At 38.5% G+C, this 25,105-nt stretch overlaps 1 protein-coding gene across 2 annotated transcripts in view; it reads left to right on the top strand.

The window, feature by feature from the left end:
* LOC126811402 (protein PAT1 homolog 1) overlaps positions 1–25,105 on the top strand; it is a 29,192-nt gene that overhangs the window by 225 nt on the left and 3,862 nt on the right. The window contains exons 2-18 of one of the 2 annotated variants that reach the window (XM_050536989.2): positions 3,590–3,704; positions 4,827–4,960; positions 5,693–5,794; positions 6,343–6,504; positions 8,315–8,593; positions 11,144–11,276; positions 12,876–13,013; positions 13,937–14,030; positions 15,012–15,083; positions 15,657–15,843; positions 16,342–16,468; positions 17,259–17,419; positions 18,515–18,582; positions 19,121–19,268; positions 22,118–22,189; positions 23,557–23,691; positions 24,578–24,675. In XM_050536989.2, coding sequence (XP_050392946.2) covers positions 3,590–3,704; positions 4,827–4,960; positions 5,693–5,794; positions 6,343–6,504; positions 8,315–8,593; positions 11,144–11,276; positions 12,876–13,013; positions 13,937–14,030; positions 15,012–15,083; positions 15,657–15,843; positions 16,342–16,468; positions 17,259–17,419; positions 18,515–18,582; positions 19,121–19,268; positions 22,118–22,189; positions 23,557–23,691; positions 24,578–24,675 — 2,225 coding nt within the window. The remainder of the gene's footprint in view (positions 1–3,589; positions 3,705–4,826; positions 4,961–5,692; positions 5,795–6,342; positions 6,505–8,314; positions 8,594–11,143; positions 11,277–12,875; positions 13,014–13,936; positions 14,031–15,011; positions 15,084–15,656; positions 15,844–16,341; positions 16,469–17,258; positions 17,420–18,514; positions 18,583–19,120; positions 19,269–22,117; positions 22,190–23,556; positions 23,692–24,577; positions 24,676–25,105) is intronic. The other variant, XM_050536990.2, reaches the window with a different exon arrangement.

Here is a 25,105-nt window from a genome sequence, read left to right as displayed (position 1 = left end):
AAAGACTTTTTTTTAGGATTTTTCTTTTTTTTTTCACTAGACCTATTTAATTTTCAGTTTCACAACATGGTGATATTTCCACAATCATCAAATCGTTTGTGGGTTCAGGATTAGAATTAATCATAGATATTGTTCTTATTTCCTGGCCTCTGAGAGACGGATAACAAGGACTAAATATATATGTCCAGCTCTTCCAGGGACAGCAAAATGAGCAACAAAAATGTGCTCTTGTTTACTCTTGTTAGGTTGGCCTTGGGTGATATTCCAATCTTTCTTTGAGATCTCCTTTGGTGGTCGAGTAGTATGCCTGCCACATCCCTCTCATCTCAAGAATCTGGTTGTGACTTTTCAGAGGATGAAATCTGCTGCCTGGGCTGCCAAAGAAAATATGCCTGGTTGTTCAGATGGTACATGTATGAAAAAAAAAACTGAGTTCACACTCGTGATCACATATTTCTGTACACATACAGAAGTTAGAAAAGTAGGTCTATGTAGAAAAGCTGCCATCCAGGCAAAATTCTCACATTACACATGTAACAACTGAAATGAGAATAATCAAACATGTATGTTAGGCTCATAATGACTGATGTCAATATTGTGTTGACAAGACTAAAACCACATTCCAAGACAACAATCATGCACATATTGGAAATGCAGTAGGCCTATAATAATAATAATATTTCGGAGTCCGACCGAATGGAGTGTGATATACTGAGCGCCATGGAAAACGCATCACTTTTTTTCCCAAATATTTTATTACAAGGTTGTTTTATATGTATAATATTATGCAATACTATGAACTATTGTTTCACACAATGCTCCCAAACGCAAAAAATATCGACCCGTGTGCAAAAAATAAATTGCACGAGATGCACATGAAAAACCCAATATTCACGTGCAGCATTGTGTGTGAGCCCTTTAAAAGCATGTTTTCAACTTAATGTGCAGTACATGAACTGTGAAACGTCAATCTGTCGTAATTTGTTGTTGGACGTGTGAAGGAATCGAGCTAGAGATGCCAAGACTTACTGAAAATCAACGGAATGAAGCCGTGGGAATGTCCAGGGCTGGCATGTCTACACGTGCTATTGCCAGACACTTCGATTGTCATCAGTCCACTATTGTAAGGTTGGTTGAACATCCGGGTCACTCATCTGCGTGACAGATTCGCCAGCGACTCGAACAGGTGCAGCAGTCGTCGGAAGACAAGGACCAGTAAGTGCGAACACCGTAAGACGTCGTCTAAGAGAAGTAGGACTCCGTGCAGGAGGACCTTATGTTGGAGCTATCCTCAGGGATCATTGATATGGGCTCAAGGACACCAGACATGGAGAAGAGTAGACTGGCAAAGTGTGCTCTTGAGTGATGAGTCGCTTTCATCTTTATCACGCTGATGGCCGTCAACGTGTGTGGAGACTTCTTGGGGAACTACTTGTAGACTGCGGGGTGGGGGAAGTGTAATGGTGTGGGGAGGCTTCACATTTCATCACCGGACCGCCCTACACATTCGTTAATTCCATGCGACATCGCTGTACAGCGTGCGTAAGAGCCCGTGGAGGACACACGTGCTACTGACATCTGTGTCTTACTTTTGGTTTTGACCCCTCTGATTTTGTACCGTTGATTACAGATTAAACATCCATAAGTGTACAAATGTGTTGTTCTTGATGTGTTCCCATTTGAATATTGTTCACAATAAGAAGCAAAATAAATAAGATATGTTTACAGGATCATTTTGTTATACGAAAAACTAAGTGATGCGTTTTCCATGGCGCTCAGTATATATAACCTTTGGTGGATTGTCATAGTCCACATTGTAGATAGTTAAATGGGAGTTTCAACTGAAATAAGTTACATTGAACAATAAATAAACAGCACAATTATGTAGTTTTATTTTTCTATGCTTTATCTACATGTATACTAATAATTGTAACAGTCTGTTCAGGGTTGGCAGCTACACTAGGACTGTCCCAAAGTGGAAATTTGGTGTATAGGGGTAGCTCAGCCCCAGGGAGTATTTTTCAAGTTCTGCCTATGATATTTTTTTGTCGGTTCTCCACAGTTCTTTTGTTCTCCCCCTCTTTTGCATTCCTATTGGTGTCCATTTGTCTCTATCTTTTGTTAATTTTCCAAGTTCTAGCCATGATAAACATTGTTCTTTTTGTCCATTCTTCTGCACATTTCCTCCCCCCCCTCCCCCTTTCTTTCACTTTCCTGCTGGGGTCCATCTTTCCTTAAAGCATTGGGGGGTTGGATGACCGAATGGTTAGATGGTTAGCGTGTGCACGTTGCATCATAAGATCTGTCAATAGTGAACTGGCGTGGGTTCGATTCCCCGGTTGTACGTGACAAGGAGTTGGGTCGCCTGTTCAACCTCGTGGGTTTTCTCTAGGACATCCGGTTTCAAGCTTATTAATTATTGAAATAAAATTGAACCATGTCAGTCCAGAAATGACCTGGTTTGTGGATGTTAAACCCCATCTCTCCCTCTCTCTCTCTCTCTCCTTAAAGCATGTTCTATCAGGCAGGTTCCCTGGATCTGTTGGACTCTAAATGAAATTCTTTTAGTATCTAAATCTGTGTTATTTGATATTTTCTTGCTGTAAATACGCTTGGGTTAAGCTTGGTGTCATTCAGCTGGCCGAGCTTCCATGAATTATACACATTAATTACACAGTTCATTTTTTTTTTATCTCAATAAATAGATAGATGCAAGATTATTTTCTCAATTCATGGGCTATACCAACAGGGGAATGATTAAAACAATTTGGGCTAGAACACAGCCTGACATATAGATCTTCTAAAATTTAGGCCGTAGGTGATAATGGTTTTACTGGGGACCTTAGGCTTAGCATCAGACTTTATCTCAACTGTCACAGTTTATGGTTAGATCTAAATGCTGTTACTGATTCAGGGGAGTTGGGTGGTCTAGTGGTTTAATGCATGCACATGAAATCACAAAGTCCGTCATTTAGTCAAGTAGCGTGGTTTCAATTCCCTGCTTAAACGTGACAAGGAGTAAGGTTGCCTGTCCAACCTCGTTGGTTTTCTCCGGGTCTACCGGTGTCCTCCCACTGCTAAAGAACCCTACACACAAGCAAATTATTTAAAAATAAAATTGAACCATTTATTTGTTAGTCAAGAAATCACCTAGTTTGTGTTGAGTGGACGTTAAACCCCATTTCTCTCTCTTTCTTTCGGAAGAGATAGAAAACATCCCCTGTTAACTATTAGCAGCAAATACAAGATACCCTGACATTTGTAAGTCGAAATAAGAGTGGAATGCAGAACTGTCAATGCAAAATTTCTTTAGATCACACTGCATTGCGTATGCCTGTCTTCGTTAGCCTATTTGGTGCAGAAATGTAGACTACAGCCTACTCTTACACAGGACCTTGTTTTTTACCCATCCAAAGAACTAGACATTCTCCTTGCCAGTCCCTCCATCCTGCTGACCATAATTAAGGTCTGCTCTATTGAGTCTATTCAGACTGGTTGATTATGAAGATCCAGATATTGTGGCTTAAGATTCGAATTCATTGGATTTTACACTGTGAAGATTTTCTGAATATCTTTCAATATATTTTAGTTGCTGGGAGGCAAAGGAGAGTTACCGTCAACAAGTAGTGAATTAATGTCGGCACCAGAAGAAGAGGATGATTTCGATATTTTAAATGATGAAACATTTGGTGATGGCGTGGATGGTAAGCTATGATAATATTACCACAATACTGGTATCCAGCTATAATATTAGCATGTTTAACCTGTCAAGGTGGTGTCTGTAATAGTCAAACGGTCAGGGAATTGAACTAGAATCCCTGTGTTGGTCGAGATGAAACTTTCGGGGTTTCAATCCTGGGGGATCCACAGTGGCTTAGTGGATAGGACGTTGTCTCCGCTAACCTGGAGGCCCACTGTTCGATCCCTGCATTGACCGAGAAAGTGGTGCTGTACCGAGGGCCTGGCAAAGGACAACGTATAGTCTATTTGACAAAAAGTGGGGTCCCGTGTACACACTTGTGTGCACGTAAAAGATTAATGGGCATTCGATATTACAGTAGGCCTTAGTGCTACTGTCCAGGCAAAATTTCCCTTATAACACACAGTATGGCGTATGTCATTAGCCCAGTCGGAGCAGAACAGTAGGATGTTAAACCCCATTTCATTTCATTTCCAACTGCTAAAGAACTTAACGCACAAGCTGATTATAGAAATATTATTGAACAATGTCATATAGTTTCTCCCACTCTGATTAGCTATCACTGTAACCCAGGTATCATTTAATCTTGTGTATCTAGCACTAATTTCTTTCACATTCGTTTAATATCCAATCTTTGTTTAAAAATTCATAAAAAACTGTTTAAAATCACCATAAATCGTTTAATTTGTACTTCTGTCTAGTTTAAAGCTGACCATTCAATTTTGATAATGAGTGTCCAATTTACAAGTGCTTGATTTCTCAATCACTGTTAAAAAATAAACAACTTAATTGATTAATGATCAAAAATGATTAATTTTTGAACAGTGGTCAGGAAATTAAATACTTGTAAATTGGACACTCATTAGCAAAATTAATCAGTCATCTTTACACTGGACACAAGCACAAATTAGATGATTTTTAGTGATTTTAAACAATTTTTATGAATTTTACGAATTTTTAAACAAAGATTTGATATTAAATCAATGAATGTGAAAGAAATTAGTGCTAGATACACAAAATTAAGTGATACCTGGGTTACAGTTTATCATGCTAAATCAAGAGCATCATTGGTGATTATATTGATTTCATTTCAATTAAAACTATAATTTATTGAATCTTGTTTTAGAGCATTTCGACTGGGAGGAGGAACATGAACGCATGGCAGAAGAACTGGATTCTTTCTCCGATTCCAGACAAAATGGCAACAAGACAAAAGATTCAGGTTTTGACACGGCAGAGAAAAGTTACAGGTCCCAAGAGGTATAAATCTATAATTCACTGATAATCACAAGGGAAAATGGAACAGGAATTAGCAGTTTAGATCTGTAACAATGTGGTGATCTCAGTCCCATTGGTTCTCGATTCTATGCTAGTATATGAGAAGGGGAAGGGTCTCCTGTCCAACCTCATGGGTTTTCTCTGGGTACTCCAGTTTCCTTCCACAGCTAAAGACTCCTATATACAAGCAAATTATTGAAATAAAATTGAACATGTCATTCCCCAAATAGTTTGTGTTGAGTGAATGTTACTCCATGTGTCCCTCTTTGTGGGAAATCTCGCTGGTCATGTTTCTGTCTGAATTTGGTTCCGAAGCTCCTCTCCCAGTGGCTCCTGATTGGCTGGATTTATTTGACTGAAATGCTGCTGATTTCTCGACAAATAGGCATCGGTTCGTTGCATGAGTTACATATTGATGATCCTTGGAATATTTTCCACATTTTGACATCAAAATTTCATTCAAAAACGAGTGATTTGATGATTTGCCGGGAACTATTTTTAGTGCGCAATGTTGAGTGATTCAGCGATATGAGCGTAAAATACACAAAATTTCTGAAGAAACAAGAGTTAGTGCTGCCATCTTAGATCTTTATGAAGCGAAAGGCTGAAGGACATATCACGTGACATTCAAAATGACCGATGTATGGCCGGTGCGATTCCCCAGAGAGAAACGTACAATGAATTTATTGATTGATTGTTTTTGTTTATTATCAGGAATATTTAGAACAGAGTATATCCCAACTGGTGGTTGATGACGAAGAAGATCTGGAAGATCCAGCTATATTAAATGCCTCCAGAAATAGACCCATACCTCAGGTAATTTGATAAACTTTACTCAACAAGGCAGACTTGGAAATAATGCATTTTGAAATTTGTGCTGTAACATTTTGTTAATATCATTAAAAACACTGGGAGCGAACTTGGCTAAGTGAGTAAGATTTTAGCTCACTAGACTGGAGGTTGCCGGTTTGTTATCGCGGTTTTTCGGAGTGGTTTCCCATTGTCAGTGGTGCAGTACAAAGCCTAACAAGGACAGCTGTCTAGTCATTCAGATGGAATTAAAAACCGAGGTCCTGTGTACATATTGGCATGCATGTCAAAGATCCCTTGACACTTTGAATTTGATAGCCCGACTCCATTAGCAGAACAATAGGATTTTAAATCCTATTTCATTTTCGTTAAAGACACAATAACCATTTAAACATCAATAGAAAAATAGACTGAAAAGGTAAACGACGAGAAGCCATTACATTTTTTTGAATCCAAAATAGGTTACCTATATATTTTTATCGAAACATATTTTCAAAGCATTAATTATAGTTGGGACATGTATATATATATTTATATCATATTTAATGATTTAGAGTCATAAAGCAAGATTAGAAGATTTATTTGGGCCTTCATCCCCTCCAGCCTTCCTGGATACAGAGCACCTTGTATCACCATCCAGTAAAGATATCTGGAGATATTCACGAGCTGAAGAAGCCTTGAATAAACAGAGAAATAATAAACAGTCTAACTATAAGGTAAGATTTCTAGCCTATACACCGGGGTGTGGTGGGGGGCACACTTGGGTGTCGGGGGGGTGTATTGTGGGGGATGCGGGGGGGGGGGGCATACTAGAGTGTAGTTTGGGGAGGGGGGGAGGCACACTGGGGTGTACTGGAGGTCACAGTGTGTAACCAGAAGGACTTTGGTATGATCTTATGGTTGGCGGAAAACTTTTGTTGTGATTTTCCAGCATGGTGCAGCGCAGTGAGCCTGGTAAGCAACCAGGTCTAATTGAAAATCTCAGATATTCTCAGCCGAAAGCAGAATTCAAACCTGTGACACTTTAATTGAGCGTCCAATAACATTACACCTAAACCATTGTGGTCCTGTGCGCGTGAAATTAGTCAGTCATTGAATTAAGTGGCACAATTTTGATTCACCGCTTGTACGTGACAAGGAGTAGGGTCGTCTGTCCATCCTTGTGGGTTTTCTTGTGTCCTCCTACAGCTAAAGACCACCATGCGCAAGCAAATTATTGAATTATAATTGAACCATATGTTAGTCACAAAATGGCCTAATCTGGGTTGAGTGGGCGTTAAACCGAATTTCTCTATCTGTCTCTCATGGTCCTGTTCATAAAAATGAATTATTTGAAGTCATTATTGACAATCTTTGTGACATCATAATCATAAGGTTGCTATGGGTAACAGAGATATTGTGATGTCATAGTATTATTATAATGTAATGTCGACAGGAAGTTAACAATATGTGGATTATACAAACTGGACAAATATATAATTTGGTTAGAATTTATTTCAGTTTTATCTCATTTCATATAGTGTTCAGTATTGGTAACTTTGTGGTTTGAGCAAAATCTGTTTAATTACACTGCTTGTTATTGAATTTATTTCTATGTCAATATCATTGAGGCGAGGGAATAGGATTTGCTATCTGAATGTTTCGGGTTCAAATCCATTCATTGGACAAAAAGAATCTCCGATTTATTCAAGCTCATTTAACACTTGGTGGCAAGAAATTGGTTTTGTTGGGATGAAAAAATGAAGTCAATCTGTTTTCAAATTACCATGTCAAAAACCATGATTGATGGAATTACGAGTAGGTGAAAATACCACCGCCGCGGCTAAATTCTCCTCCCTAGCATTGCACTCATGACCAATAGAAAAACAAAATTAAATTATGCAATGAAATGTGTGTCTACATCAATTATCATGACATTCGAGGAATTTTTAATGAGTCACCATTGGTACTTGTATGTGTATCGGCCGATATGGTTTACCATCAACATCTGATTCTGGTAAAACTGATAGTAGTCATATCAGCACATTCACTACTCATAAACAATAGAGAAAACAAATTAACTTAATACTTGTGTCAAGATGACTGAAGTTGTGTGTTAGCGAGACAGTAAACTTCATAATAGTAGACTTTTATTGGAAATTTTGCCCTGGCAGCTGCGTTTCTGCCTACTTTTCATCAGATTCCAACTTCCAATGTGCCCACAGGACCTCAATTTTTTAAATCCCATCCAAACTACTAGATTGTAGCTTGCCACGTCCTTCATAATGTACCACTGACAAGAGGATACTATGCTGAAGAATCCCTAGGTACTTTCTCGTGAGATCACACAACGACCAGGGAAAAAGATTTGGACCAGAGGAAGGGTATGTCTGTCTTCATTAGCCCAGTCCGGGCAGAACAGTAGAACATTAAACCCCATTTCATTTCATTTCACCTCTAAGTCAAGTGATACATCAAAGGGGGATAATAACTCATTAATGACTATTGTAAACACTAATCATTTATAAATTTATTTCTGTTTGACAGATTCCTACCATCATTGAGAGAAGAAACATCATTCCCCAATCTCCCATGATCCCTCCACAAGCTCACACCCTGGAAGAGATTGAGAAACGGATGATGTCCAAACCTCGAGTTGTTACTGCTGAAGAATTAGAACGACAGATGAGGGGTGAGACGACTCCATCGGCTAAAGCAAGTGCTATGATGATGCAAGGTCAACGATATACAACACCTGTACAGATTCCTCCACAGCCAATCATATCCCCTCTATCTCATGCTTCACCCTATCATAGACATGTCCAGGTAAAACTCGTTTTTTTAAGATGCTTGGTGAGCTCGAGCAGAGTTGAGCATCTGGATCTTTAATGATGAGTAAAATGAAACTATGTGCCCTGATAATTGCATACCTCTGCTTTTAATAATGGGCCCTTAAAATCACAAGCCCAGCATTTGATAAGAACATCCAGACCCAAGCTTGGACATAAGACACCAGTGACCAGTCACAGACAGTGTCAGACACCAATTATCACACAACGTATATGTTATAATACCAAAAACTAGACAAGATTGTAGTAGATGGCAGTTGATAGAGGGCATTGTGCCCATGCGTCCTGGAATTAAATCTCTACTACTCTACTGCAGTCTTGTCTGGGGGGATTATATGTTTTTGGTATTTTTTAAAAGGAGCTCTTCCTTTTCTCCCCTACAGTATCACTGAGATCCTCGCTGACCTGTACCGTTCCAGGGATTCTTCCACCCATTAATAAATACTTTTGTAAGGAGTTCATTCCTTGCAGTGTTGCAATTATTTTATATATCATAATTATATATACTATTCAAAAAAAGTAGGGGATATTTGATTTTTAAGTGTTATTAAAGTCACCTAATGAAACTGACGAAGAAACAAATGACAAAATGAAATGAAGTTCACATTCATCGATTTATTCCAAATGATCGTTAGACTAAGTAAGGCACAGACTGACCATTATAAGGGTAAAATGATACCCGGGGTCAAACAGCAAAGTTACCACAGCATCACAACCAAGTCAGTAACGGGTAAATCCTCCTCTGTTTGCCAAACAAGCATTGATCCGACGTGGCATACTCCTAATGAGACGTCTAAGGTCATTTTGGTCCAGATTGTCCCATTCCTGTTGCAACGCAGCAGCAAGTTCTTGGACATTGGCAGGACGTTGTTGACGTTGACGTAACCTCTGTCCAAGCATGTCCCAGACATGCTCGATGGGGGAGAGGTCGGGACTCAGTGCTGGCCAAGGTAATGTGGTGATGTTCTGTTGTTGGAGGTAACCTGTAACGATCCTGGCCCTGTGACATCTTGCGTTGTCATCCTGGAAGATGAAACGGCGGCCATGACGTCGTGCGAACGGCACAACATGGACTGCCAAGATGTTGTCCCGGTAGTACTGTCCTGTAACACGCCCTGCAACAACATGTAAAGCCGTTCTTCCAGCAACAGTGATGCCTCCCCACACCATAACAGAACCACCCCCAAATCGATCATGTCTGATGACGTTAACGTCTTGGAAGCGCTCGTTTCGACGACGCCACACCCTCCTACGTCTGTCCAAAAAATCAACAGTGAACCTTGACTCATCTGAAAACATCACATTGCTCCAGCGTCGATTATCCCAGTGTTGACGATCCCTACACCAACGACGTCTTGCCTGAATGTGATGATCTCTCAAACAAGGGATCACGCAAGGACGTCGGGCGCGAAGGTGACCCCTATGCAGTCGATTCCGAATCGTCTGGCCACTCACTCTCACACCAGTGTCTGTTTGAAGACGAGCGCTGATCTGATTTGCTGTGATGACACGATTTCTCAAGGCCAAGGTACGGATAAATCGATCCTGGGCTTGAGTTGTCGCCCTTGGTCGACCTGAGCGTGGTCTGTCCTGTACAGATTGTGTATCACGGTATCTGGACCATAGCCTGCTTATGACAGACTGAGAAAAATTCATCGTCCGCGCCACAACCGCCTGTGTTGTGCCGATCTATAGCATGCCAAGGGCACGTAACCTTTCATTTTGGGTAAGCCGACGCATATCAAAATTTGTTTTCTGGTCACTAAAACAATTAAACTGATGTTTCCACCCTGGAATTCAATGCCACAATGACTGTAACATTCAAAGTCAGAGTCGTGCAAATCTTGGGTTGGACCCCCATGATGATCCCAAGCATCACCTGCACTCCATGCGGTAGCTATTGGTGCGTTTGGGCGTCACATGTAACTGGAAATGTTTCTTCTGTTAGGTTCTATAGTGACTTTTTTCGTAGTCATTTGCATATTTTAGTATTATGCCCCCAAAATCAAATATCCCCTACTTTTTTTGAATAGTATATGTTGTGTGATAATTTGTGCATGAAAAAGTCTGTCACTGGTGCCTTATATCCAGACTTGATTCAGACAGAAGTATGGCGTTGGATTGTAATAGACAAGGTTATCAAGTGTGGATGCATCAGCTAATGTTATGTTTATCAGTTGTTACTAGATAGTGTGTTTGGGTGACCGAATGCCTAAACAAGTGGCATGGTTTCCACACCCTGCTTGTATGTGACAAGGAGTAGGGTTGTCTGTACCCCTTGGTTTTTTTCCGACTCCTCTGGTTTCCTCTCACAGCTAAAGACCCCTATGTGCAAGTGTAATTGAACCATATGTTAGTCCTGAAATGATCTAGTTTGTTTTGAGTGGACGTTAAACCCATTTCTCTCTAGAAACTTTTTTATTTAAAATAAACTAGAGGTTCACATGCTGGGATATCCAAAAATCATGTGTTACATTATGTGTTCACTAATTTTGAATGTTTATAGTTTTATTATGTTCTATTTTAGGCCCCGCATGGGTTTAGTCCAATAACTCAAATGTATCCAGACGGACGCAATTCCCCTTTACATCAGATATTAGCAAGTGGGCGGATAACTCCGACTGGTAACATGTCACCAATACCTCATAGACAATCACCAGGTTAGTTAATTACATATAAGACAAATGTTTTTCAACTCCACGGTAGCAGCTGTGCTGGTGTATGCCAAGAAAAATTGGCCCATAATATTAATGTAACATAAACAGTTTATAAATGCATCATTTAAAAAGGAATGCATGACTCATTTTTATTTCAAACAATATAAACAGTTGCATCAATTACCTCACGTAAATATATTTCCCCAGTTACAGGAAGGATCGTTATAAAAAAAATGTGGGGTAATTTCATTTATCAAGTTTGGAACTCTGATAAATGTTACTGACTATAATAAATGATACAGGATCAGAGGTCGCAGTCACGCAAAAATCTGGGTTTTTCACACAATTTCTTCAAAATCAATGCAAATATTGACGGATGCTGCATAATTTATACCCAGAAAATTTTCTGACAAGAGAATAATTAGGTTATGTTTAGATAACCGATAAAATTATTATATCTTTGTTTACACACTGCTACTGTACTCGGTAGGTTTTTAAATTTCTTCTGATTTGATTCATAATCTTTAAGTTCATGGCAGTAAGTCTTCTATATGTAGCTATTCTTAGACACCCCCTCATTTGCCGCACTGAAAGCAATAAAGCACATTTCATACAAGACTTTTATTGGCTAATATACACGATAAACTGTTAAATTCAGCCAATCAAATATTGGCTTGCGTAGAAATAGTTTGTTCTTTACTTTCTATCGAAGTGAAAGATTGAAATGACTGTGCAATGATATTGCTTCAACCTCTAGTCTTCATTAAACTAAATACAGTATCAATAAAATAAGGGCACTTAACTTGCTTCTATTGAGTACTTTGAGAAACTCGTTAAGTCACCCAGATGTAGAGGGCAAGAAGGCAATATTTTAGAATGTCTGCATATTTTTACGCAGCTCGAAATTGATCTACTGCAATCTCTGTAAAGGATAATCATACATTCCTATAAACAATGTGAGATAAATGTAGGGCCTTGAAATGTGATGTTTATGAGAAGTCATTTAGCCTAAGAAGACAGTAATGACCTTGACAATAAAAACACGGGGGGGGTGGGGAATCTCCCTCCTACATCAGATTTTAGGTAAGGATTGTCGAAGAGCCAGATATTTTTTCTGTGACCTTAGTAATTATTGTTCTAGATAAGTATATATGTTCTTGTTTATTCCTTGATCCAGTTAATTAAAGATACATTATGAAAAATTAGATAAAGAGTTGACGCTGTAATAGTTAAAAAAATAGATAATGTAAAAGAAATATGCTGAAAATTTCAATCAAAATACTTCACTGTAGCGTTGATTGTCATTATTACCGCTGTCGTGATAATTAACAAAGTCTCGATTATCCATTGTTGTGTTTAATCATCAATGGGGCGTTGAACGGCAGATCGGATTCAAATCCAATGAAAATCAGAAGCATCAGACGACATTGAGGGTTGATCATGGTCTTGTCATGTTAACAAATGTCTAATTAATAGTTTATATAACATTTCAGGCCTGCAATAGGCAGATTTAGCTCTTGCATAATGTATGTTTAATGATTCACCCTTTCTTGCTTTACAGTAATACTATAATAACCTGTGAACCTTTTTTGTTTATTTTAGTTTTTGGCATGACATCAAATTCCCCACTAGGAAGATCAATCACTCCTCCACATCCCTTGAGAATGTCGCCACTGTCACACTCCCCGCTTCAGAACCATATCATGACTAATATTAACCAACATCAATCTGTCATGTTAGGTACGGTAGGTCATGTCAACATCATGCATGTTTTCATATCTTATATTTCATTTCATTTTTTAAAAGGCATTATTTAAGATAAAGAGCTGGCCATTCTGGTTCAGTGAGGTGCTGGGTTTGCTGCATGTGCTGGCATTACGCAAGATTAACATAAAGAGCTGACCATCTAGCTTACAATCAGATTAAAACACAGATCCTATTTCGTTTCGTTTTTTATAGTTCAAAATTTCGTTTTACTTGTGTTTACTACACTAGGATCTGGAAGAGTTGTTATCATTGACATGTTCTGGATGATGTGAGGGATTAGCCAATGAAACGGTCTGTTACGGTGAGCTTTTGGCATGAGGTTCACAGAACTGTGGGTAATCCATTAGAAATATCAATGCTGATTGGTTAATCAAATGTCCTACATCATAGGGTCAAAAGCCGATTGTATGACCTCTGACGTGACCTTGAAAAACAACTGATCAGATCTTCTAGTGGTGTAGGCCATCGAAAGTATAAAAAACAAAATGAAATATAGATCTGTATTTTTATCACATTATTCTAGCTTAGTAAGGTGCTGGCTCGCTAACCAGGATGTCATGGGTTCACTGCAGGTGTTGGCATTGAAATTTCCTCTAGATTTTCTGGCATGATTTCCAATAGTACATGATTGAGGGCCTGGCAAGGAACAGTGTCTAGTCATTAGAATGGGACCAAAAAACTGAGATCCCGTGTTTACAATGGCATTCATGTGAAAGAAACCTTTACAGTTGGAATTCGAAATAATGTAGAGTAGAGCCGCTGTTCGGGCAAAATTCCCCTCATAGCACACTGCATGGCATATGCCCGTCTTAATTAGCCCTCTTGGTATAGAAAAGTAGGATGTTAAACCCCATTACAGGACTGGAAATAACGCTTTATTTTTTTTTTTAATTCAGCCAATGCTATGACTCAGAATCGGAACTTCAGTAATACAGGGAATGTACCTCAGGTTAGAGGTCAAGGACAATATGGAAGTCAAAATGGTCCCAGGTAAATCATAGCTTTATTTACTATTTTTAGGCCACATGCCGAGTTCAGAGATCACAGAATTCAGTTTCATACCAACTGTTCTGATCAAGAAACTTTGGTATTTTTAAGCTGTTCGGGAATTGCAGACTTGAATAGAATTATTTCTTTGGTGCCCTCTTTTGAGGATTTTGTTTCATACTTAACTGTTCTGATCAAGGTGCTGCTGTAGTGAAGCTGTTGGGGGGGGGGGGACTGCAGTCTTTTGGGGGTTATGTATCATACTTTACTGTGGTAGTCGAAGTCGAGCTCTTTAGGGAAGTATAATGATGTCCCTTGATCTTCTTATGGAGGTAATGACTTTGTGTGTATTTATTTCAATGAGGGGGAGCCACATTAGTTTGGTGAGAGTGACTGTGGCTCACCAACCAGGAGGCCCTGTGTCTGACTCCAGAGTTGGCAGAGAAAATGCCTTAGGATTTTCCAGCTTGGCTCCCTTTGTCAAAAGGGCCTGGCATACATAAGGTCATACGGATAGGGGGGATCACGTGGCTAAGTGGGTAAGACGCTAGCTCGCTAGCCTGGAGGTCGGATGTTCGATCCCTGCATTGGCCGAGAAAGTTCATCCAGATTTTCCGGCGTGGTTCTTCCTTGTCAGTGATGCAGGACGGAGGGGCTGACAAGGAAAGCTGTCTAGTCGTTCGGATGGGACGAAAAACCGAGGTCCCGTGTACACATTGGCGTGCACGTAAAAGATCCCTTGGCAGTTGGAATTCGATATAAGAGTAGGCTGTAGTGCCGCTGTCTTGGCAAAATTTCCCTCATAGCACACTGTATGGCGTATGCCTGTCTTCATTAGCCCAGGTTAGGAGCAGAACAGTAGGACGTTAAACCCCATTTCATTTCATTTCATTTCATACGGATAGGAGGAAAAACCAAAGGCATATGTTTACCATTGTCAATATTAAAAGAACGCTTAACTCTATTGAATTTGAATAATTTCAGAGGAAACCATCCATACCCTGATCGCTATGGTAACCAATCAAGTCCAGCTAGGCCTTACAATAAAAATCATCAGTAAGTTATATTGTTAGGAATTCACTTGTCAAACTTTTGCTTGTGAATGAAATGAAACAGCATAATGATTCCCCCTATTAAATGTTTATTGAAATATAGGCAAGCAATTGATGATAATAAGTGTATATTTTCATTAGCAAACCAGAGCCAGTTTCTGAAACCTGCCTTTGCTATACTAAACTGAACTGTTAATTTTTGGGGCAGAGACAAATTAGCTTGTTCAAACTTCATTTGCCCATTACGAGGCTCCATACAAACATGGCAGTAAACACATGAATACTCGTGGCAATGACAAAATGACAAGAACAGTTGTCTAGTCTTTTGGAAGGGATGAAAAACTAAGGTCCCGTGTATGTAAAAGAACCCTTGACAGTTAGATTTGAAATATGTGTAGACCTGAGCACCACTGTCCGTTTAAAATTGCCCTCATAGCACACTGTATGGCGTAAATCCGACCTCACTAGTCCAGTAGGTGCAGAAGAGTGTTACTGTAAAACCACATTTCTTTGCTTTGATATCAGTTGAGAAAAATTAAATTTAATGACAAACTCATGTCACTATTTATATTAACAGAAGATTTCAAGGTCCAAGTTATAATCGTGACTATTACTATAGACCGTCCCATGAACAGCCCCGTGATGGACGTTCAACTGATGATTTCGCAGGTCTCATGACACAGAAGGAGAAAGACTGGATAATAAAGATACAGTTGATGCAGCTGCAAACAGAAAATCCTTACATAGATGATTACTATTATACGGTACGTCTGGATAATCTTTAAAGAAATAATAACTCATCTAAATAAATGGCCCCCATTACTGACAAGAGAATAAATATGCGACAACCCTTTAGCTGTTGTTGGTCCCCCCTTGTCAGTGCTGCAGGACGAAGGGCCTGACAAGGACAGCTGTCTAGTCCTTCGGATGATACGGGAAACCGATGTCCAGTGTATACATTGGAATGCACGTAAAAGATCCCTTGGCAGTTGGAATTCGATATAAGAGTAGGCGATAGTGCCGCTGCCCGGGCAAAATTTCTCTCATAGCACACTTTATGGCGTATGCCCGTCTTCATTAGCCCAGTATAGAAGCAGAACAGTAGGACGTCAAACCTCATTTCATTTAGCTGTTGTGGGTGTATGTTTTGTTGCCTGGCAACCTATCTTTGTTCACAGTAATTCAACATCTGCATGGTATAGTATCAAAGTGGTTTGATAATAAGATTTTGTTTTTTTCATGGGTTTAAACTTTCTTTGCAGAATTTTACGATCAATAAAAAGAATAAAGAATTACGTCGTCAACAGGAAGTGAATGGTGTAACAACAGAAGAACAACAGTTATTGATACCTCACTTGGTTAAAATAGAACAGAAGACATACTCTCCAGGTTAGATGGAATTCATTGGTTAAATGTAAAATAAAATGAAATAGGGTTTAACATCCTACTGTTCTGCTCCTATACTGGGCTAATGAAGATGGGCATACACCATACAGTGTGTTATGGGGGAAATTTTGCCTGGGCATGGGCACTATGGCCTACTCTTATATCAAATTCCAACTTCCAAGGGATCTTTTACGTACACGCGAAAGTTTACACAGGACCTCAGTTTTTCGTCCCATCCGAATGACAAGACAGCTTTTCTTATCAGGCCCTCCGTCCTGCACCACTGACAATTCTGATGAACTTTCTCAACCAATACAGGGATTGAACTCGCGACCTCCCAGCTAGCAAGCCAGCTTCTTACCCACCGTGGCTCCCATTGGTTAAATATCCTCCGTTATCTATCAGAGCCATGGTGGTTAATTGAGTAAGATGTTGTTCCATGCTCAGTCCTTTTGTTCATCAGGATTTTCCGGCATGGTTCAGTTGGAATTTGTTGTAAGAATACACTGTATGGCACATGCCTGTCTTCAATTGCCCAGGCGGAGCAGAACAGTAGGACATTAAACCCCATTTCATTTCCAGTTAGTGAAAAAAAGTAGAAGCATTTATGTAACGTTTGTTTTTAATTAAGGTTTTGTATTTGTTTTTAATTAAGGTTTTATATTTGTTTTTAATTAAGGTTTTGTATTTGTTTTTAATTAAGGTTTTGTATTTGTTTTTAATTAAGGTTTTGTATTTGTTTTTAATTAAGGTTTTGTATTTGTTCTTAATTGCGGATTTGGTGTTTTTTTAGCTCAGTTTGAAGGTTCTTTAGGAAGACTAACAACAGCCAGTGTTCACAATCCACGACAGATAATTAACATTACAAGACGAGCATCTATTGGTGGGGAGGAAGGTCAGAATGTCAGTAAGGAATTACGCAAGATTCGTCAGTTGCTCATGGATATAGAAAAGGTTTGTATTCCCACATGACTAAATATCATTGATCTATAAAGCAAGAGAGTTGCGGTGTTGGATGAGAAAGTTCCCCAGAATTCTCCAGCATGGATTCCTCATCTCAGTGGTGCAGGAAAGAGAGCCTTCCAAGAGACAACGTATAGTTTTTCAGATAGTACAGAAAAAAAACGAGGTCCCGTGTTCACATTGGCATGCATGTAAAAGAATCCTTGGCATTTGGTTAGACTCTCTCGTGGCCCAATCTGTTGACTGAGAAAATTCATCGTGACGTTGGGGCCTGACAAGGAGGACAGCTGTCTAGTCATTCGCATAGTTTGTAAAACCTAGTTGCCTGGTACACATTGGCATGCACGTAAAAGATCCCTAAAGATATATAGATAGAACTCGATGACCATTGAATACCCCTCGGTTCACACGAGTGTATCCCTGCGCAAGTATTCCATTTTATTTCATTAGCCCAGTCGGTGCAGAACAATACTGTCTGATCATTTGTATTTTGTGGACAAAGCGAATCGTAAGAATGGAAATCGCGATGCCCCGATTTAACGATATATCTTGCCAGCCCTTCTACAATATGTAATACGTTGGCTCATCATTTGGGTACGATGCATTATAAGATGTATGTTTTTTTTCTAATCTTTTAGCGCATTAATGGAGCCACGTTAGCGAAGTATGTAAGACGCTGGCTCGCTAGCCTGGAAGTCATGTGTTCGATACATCGTGTTCGTGTGTTTGATCAGGATTTTCCAGCGTGTTTTCCCCTTGTCAGTGGTGCAGGATGGATGGACTGACAAGGACAGCTGTCTAGTCGTTTGGATGGGACGAAAAACTGAGGTCCTGTGTATACATTGGCATGCACGTAAATGATCCCTTGGCAGTTGGAATTCAATATAAGAGTAGGCCATAGTGCTGCTGTCCAGGAAAAATTTCCAAATTACCACACAGTATGGCTTATGCCTATCTTCATTAGCCGAGTAGGATGTTAAATCCCATTTCATTTATAATGCATTCTTATGGAAAAACAGCTACTAATTGATATGGGTGACCCTAAATTATTTTATTAGATGTATATTACTGTTGTTATATTTTCAGGGTTATAATATTCTATTAGATATAGATGATCTAGAGAAACAGGTACTAGCTTTAACTCCAGAGAGCAGGTTAGTTCAAATATATCACACTTTCTTTAATAACACATGTCTATTATAACCACATAGAATGACAAGCGGTTGAAGTGGCATATAAATAAGATCAGATATAAAGATATATGGAACAAAATGAACTATCCCCCACCAATGGAATTTATCTGTACCATGAAAAGGAACAAGATGATGTGTCTAAAACGTAACAAAAGTCTTTTCAGCGTGCTCCTCTTTGTTATTGGTGCAGGACTGAGGGGGCTGGTAAGGAGAATGTCTAGTCGTTGGGATGGGTTGGTAAACTGAGGTCCTGTGTACACGTTTGCAGGCACGTAAAACAACCCTTGACAGTTTAAATTCATTATAAGAGTAGGCAGTAGTGCAGCTGTACGTGCAAAATTGCCCTCATAGCACACTGTGTGGCGTATGCCCGACTTCATTAGCCCAGTTGGTGCAGAACAGGACATTAAACCCCATTTCATTTGATTTTGTACCTTTATTACATAATCTCACAGATGAATGTTATTTAAAAGATATTTTCATTTTGTTCCCCCCACAGGAAGCCATTGAATGAAGCAAGAAAGGAGAAAATTGTCAATTTATTAGAATATTTTACACACAGTGATAACCCAGATAACTTTCTACAGATTATTTCTGTGAGAAAAGGAAGGAAGTTATTGTCCAGAGTTTTACCTCTCCTTGATACGGTGAGTTAATAGATTTTTAAATAATAACTTGTAACATGTCAAATCTATATTAAAGATGCATTATGTAAGATTTAGATGAAGAGCTGGAAGTTCTTGCTATAATAATAAATTCTTTCAAATTACTTTATTCTGAGTAATGATGTAGCGTAGATTGTTTATTAGTTTCGCTTATCCGTTTTATCGTTAAATTTTTATATGCCCACATTTAAGTTGATTCAGGACTTAAAATGTTAGTCAACTAACTAAGTGTCTGTTCACAAGCGGAGCTTGTTGTAGACAGACAGGGTAAGTTTAGTATGTGTCTCCCTGTCACATTTTACATGTAACCATTGAAACGAAAATTATTATATGTCAGTCTTAAAATTTGAAGTATATTGCTGAACAAGACCTAAAAAGAAAATGTGACAAAACCTACAGCATGTACTTCAATCAAGGGTAGGGTGGTAACTGTTCAACTCAAAAATGATGGCTTAATCCAGCAGTGTAGATTTATTGTCCGTCACACTTTTTGGGACACAATAACTCTCTTCCTAATTGAGCTAGAATGTTCAAACTTGGTGTATGTGTTTATTAGGTCAATGCCTTGATGGAGTTCAAAGATGAGCATTTTCCGCTTAGGGTAAGCAGAGATAAGCAATTTGATTGGTTGATGCTTTGGGACACGATAACTCTCTTCCTAATTGGGCTAGAATGTTCAAACTTGGTGTATGTGTTGATTAGGTCAATGCCTTGATGGAGTTCGAAGATGAGCATTTTCCGCTTAGGGTAAGCAGAGATAAGCAATTTGATTGGTTGATGCTTTGGGACACGATAACTTTTAATTGAGCTAGAATGTTCAAACTTGGTGTATGTGTTTATTAGGTCAATGCCTTGATGGAGTTCGAAGATGAGCATTTTCCGCTTAGGGTAAGCAGAGATAAGCAATTTGATTGGTTGATACTTTGGGGCACGATAACTCTCTTCCTAATTGAGCTAGAATGTTCAAACTTGGTGTATGTGTTGATTAGGTCAATGCCTTGATGGAGTTCGAAGATGAGCATTTTCCGCTTAGGGTAAGCAGAGATAAGCAATTTGATTGGTTGATGCTTTGGGACACGATAACTTTAGTTCTAATTAAGTGAGATTGATGAAACTTGGTGTATAGTTTCATTACAGTAATACCTTGACTAAGTTTGATGAGCATTTTCTGCTCAGGGTAAGCAGAGCGATACGCAATTCGATTGGTCGAGACTTTGGAAAACAATAACTCTCCTACTTTGATTGTCCCCCGCCTAGTTCGAAGATGAGCATTTTCCGCTTAGGGTAAGCAGAGATAAGCAATTTGATTGGTTGATACTTTGGGGCACGATAACTCTCTTCCTAATTGAGCTAGAATGTTCAAACTTGGTGTATGTGTTGATTAGGTCAATGCCTTGATGGAGTTCGAAGATGAGCATTTTCCGCTTAGGGTAAGCAGAGCCGTAAAACGGTGTCGTCTGCTAGAAAGACAAAACGTGATTTATCATCACCCAGTTGTGCAAACGAAACGTCTTTATACAAACTTTTCCTTTTTATAAGCTCGTTTATATAGTTTATGCTTTAGTTCTTGAAGAAGCTTTCCAATGTATTACCCCTGTAATTCCTCCTCTTTTATCTGTACAATATTTTCGAAAAAAATGAAACGAAATCCACTTATGTATACATTTAGGTTACATTATAGCCTACATGTCCCGACTCAACGTGCCACATTACATGTCATAATATTATAACCAGGTATTGATAAAAGCATCAATTGAGCAATTCCAATACAATCCAATACAATGAAAATAGGCAAGGTAAATAAACAAATAAATGGAAAAAACAAATTGAAAAAGAAACTATTATAAATTAATTAAATATGTAGTATGCAATAATGAATTGACATTTAATGACAGAAAGAAAACAGTGAACTTTGCACAACTTGCAGCAAGATGGAAAATAGACCCGTTGATACAACCAAACTCTAGATCTGTAGGCATAGAGCATGTTTTCCCCTTAATATGCTATAATTATTCCATCAAAAACATTGTATGCTTAGACTATAAGTAAAGATATACTGTTTGATTGTTCAATACTTTGTAAAAGATAATTTGTGATAAATTTATATGTGTCCTCTAATTATTTTCCTATTTCGGCGGGGGACATCAGCCTCACTGTTGGCTTGTTTAACAAAATCCTGTGAGTAGTAGTGTGGTAATGGAGTAGGTCAGGAATGAAATTAATATTACCCTATATATGTGACCCCCTCCCACAAAACCAGGCTCTTGGTCATTTTTATAAAAATAGAGTTGGCAGTATATTTGAATAGTCCACAATCTAAGCTTTCCAAAAATGCAATTCTTTTTAAATTTGGAGTTGAGTTCGGCTCATTCACAGCAACAAGAAAACATACAGTTTATGCTTTCGTGCCTGGGGGGTTGGATGGCCAAATGGTTAGCACGTGCATGCTTTATCATAAGGTCTGTCATTGAGTCAACTGGCATGGATGGTTTCGATTCCCCGGTTGTATGTGACAAGGAGTAGGGTCGCCTGTCCAACCTTGTGGGTTTTCTCCTGGTCCTCCGGTTTCCTCCCACTGCTAAAGACCCCTATTTATTGAAATACAATTGAACCATGTGTTAGTCCCATGTGTTAGTTTGTGTTGAGTGTACGTTAAACCCCATTTCTCTCTTTCTCTGCCTTTGTACCCGTAATACAAATGGAAGTTGTGGGACAAGCGTCTGGTTTCGTGGGAGCAGGGCACACATACAGCACAAAGCTCTGCTGAATGTATGTTATCATGATGCGTGTGCAGTCTGACATCCATGTTTTAATGGTTATTCTAATTTCAGAGTCAAACAGAAGTTTTGATGTCTATAATTTTATCATACTTACCAAACCTGGCCAAAAAAGATTCTGAAGAGGTAAGGAACAAGTAGAATGAGATCCTAGATATATGTCAATGAATCAAGTTTTTTTAATTGTGTGCGAAAGATTCTTAGAACTCTTTCATTTAGCAACAATAACTGTCCAAAGTTTTAGGGTAGAGCCCAGATTAAACGAAGGGCTGTCATGTTGCTTTATTTGGGATAGATTTGATTGAATGGGAAGAATAGACACACTCCCTCAAAAGCTCAAGTATCAGAAGCCAATCCAGCAATGGCCAGAGAGGGATTTCTCGAGCCATTGCTTCAGGAATATGGTAAAAATCCCTTGGCAGTTGGAATTCGATATAAGAGTAAGCCATAGTCCTGCTGCCCAGACAAAATTTCCCTCATAACACACTGTATGGCATATGTCTGTCTTCATTAGCCCAATCACAGTAGGACGTTAAACCCAGTTTCATTTCATTTAATGGGTGTGAAAGCAATCGCAGACAAAATTTCTCAATAACATTTTTTAAAACTTGTTCTGAAATTGTATAGTTTTCTCCCAATTTACATTTTTATACGTCCACATTCATAATGTGGACATATATTGCCGTCGCCCCTGTCTGTGTGTGTGTGTGTGTGTGTGTGTGGGGGTCTGTGTGTCGCCTACAGGCCACAATTCTTAAGTGATCATCATCCCTTACATTTATTTATTTGTTTGTCATCTACAGATCGCATTTCTTATCGTATCACCTTGAAACTTAGCATACATATTCCTTCTATCCTAAGGAACATCCCTATTATTTGTGGTGAATACCCAACCCCCAGGGGTAGAGCTACGCCCATTTTCTTTTTTTATGTCTGTGTGTCACTTGCAGACTGCATTTCTTAATCGATCATCTTGAAAACTTTTTTATACTTATTCCTTATAACCTAAGGCTACTTTTTTATACTTATTCCTTAATCCTAAGGCTGACCTCTTATTATTTTTGGTGCATGCTCGACCCCTTGGGACAGAGCCATGACTAATGTTTGTGTGTCTTGTGTTTTGCCTACAGGCCGCAATTCTTAACAGATCCTTTTGAAACTTTGCATACCTATTCGAAACGTCATGCATTTAGAATAAAGACATCGATTGTTTTAAAATAAAAATTTAATGTAAAAGAAATGTTAAACTGATAGCAGTCCTACAACCCAGTTTTATTTCACAGACCCTCAGTGCAAACTGGACCATATCAAACAAAACAGGAATGTGGACGTATATTGCTGCGTTAGCGATGCTCTTGTAATTTTAGTAATCTTTTGAAGGCAGTACAGAATATTTTATGGAATATTTTAAAAAAAACAGCCTATATTGGACTGCCTGTGATGTTTTTTTTCAGTTGAGTAGTTAGTACAATCCTTTCTGATTTATTATACAGGGTACAGGGCAGTTATGTGAATCAATAACAAGAGCCATAGCTACCTGCAATCTGAATATGTTGGTTAAATTTGCTGGACAGATACAGAAAGAATATCATGAAGAACAGTCATTAAAACTTGTCTTTCAGAGTAAGGTAAGAAGTTCGAAGTCATGGAACAAACCCCACAAACCATATGATGTTGTTAGTGGTGCTAATATGTTTGCTATAACACAGAGTAAATCATTCATTATCAAGAAAACATCTCCACCCTTTTTCCGCAGAAAAAGTGGTCTGTTTCGATAATTCTATCCAAAGTATGTTATTAAAATCATACTGACATTTTGTTTTGTATCGGGCTTAAACAGAATGTACTAGGTGGACTTGGATCTGTAGACCAATTAGAACTCATGATACAGATTGCACATTCATCTGTCTACAATAATGCCGTAGGGTTTATAAACAAAGCATATTGTTAAACAAACAACCAGAATTGATTATATATATTTGTGGTACTACATTAGTTTCAATTAATCGTACTCCAATTTAGTGAACTATTAGTTTTAAAATTAATCATACACCAATTTGCTGATTCAAGTTTCAAGTTAATCATACACCAATTTGACAAACTATTAGTTTTAATTTATCATACACCAATTTGCCATACATTATTAGTTTTAATTTATCATACACCAATTTGCTGATATTAGTTTAAAATTTATCATACACCAATTTGTTGATATTAGTTTAAAATTTATCATACACCAAATTGCGGAACTATTAGTTTTGAATTAATCATACACCAATTTGCCAATATTAGTTTAAAATTGATCATAACCAATTTAGCGATATTAGTTATAAATTAATCATAAAACAGTTTGGTATTGGGTTAATCATACACCAATAACTGATGTTAGGGTTATGTTAATAATTCACCAATTTGTCGATTTGCTGATATTAGTTTTAAGTTAATCATACACCAATCTACCGAACTACATTAGTTTAAATTAATTGTATGTTATTCTCTTTCCTTGTTTTATAGTTGGGCTGTACATTATTATGTTGTATGCTGAAACAAGGGGAAGTAATTTATCAAAATACATCACCTGTAGATATGGATAACCAGTTGCAGACCTCATGGTAAGACAGTCACTGACTCAAATTATAGTCTTATTATATCTTTACGATCATGCTTGTATCAGTTTTTGATGATAGATTGAAATGGAATTAATTGGTGTTAGCAAGTTACTTTGCTGAACTAAATGGTCTGTTGATGATGGGAATGTGCTGTGCAGTGTGCTATTAGGGAAATTGTGCCAGATCAACGGCACTACGTTTTACTCTTATTTCGAAACGATCTTTTACATGCACCCCAACACGAACTTGGAACCTCAGTTTTATGTCCCATCCATGTGGTTCCCCCTTGTCAGTGATGCAGGACGGAGGGCCTGACAAGGACAGCTGTCTAGTCATTCGGATAGAACGAAAAACCAAGGTCCCGTGTACACATTGCCGTGCACGTAAAAGATCCCTTGACAGTTGGAATTCGATACAAGAGTAGTCCGTAGTG

The sequence above is a fragment of the Patella vulgata genome, chromosome 2 (assembly GCF_932274485.2).
Source record: "Patella vulgata chromosome 2, xgPatVulg1.2, whole genome shotgun sequence".
In the NCBI taxonomy this organism is placed as follows: domain Eukaryota; kingdom Metazoa; phylum Mollusca; class Gastropoda; family Patellidae; genus Patella; species Patella vulgata.
This window is presented reverse-complemented; position numbering and strand designations above follow the sequence as displayed.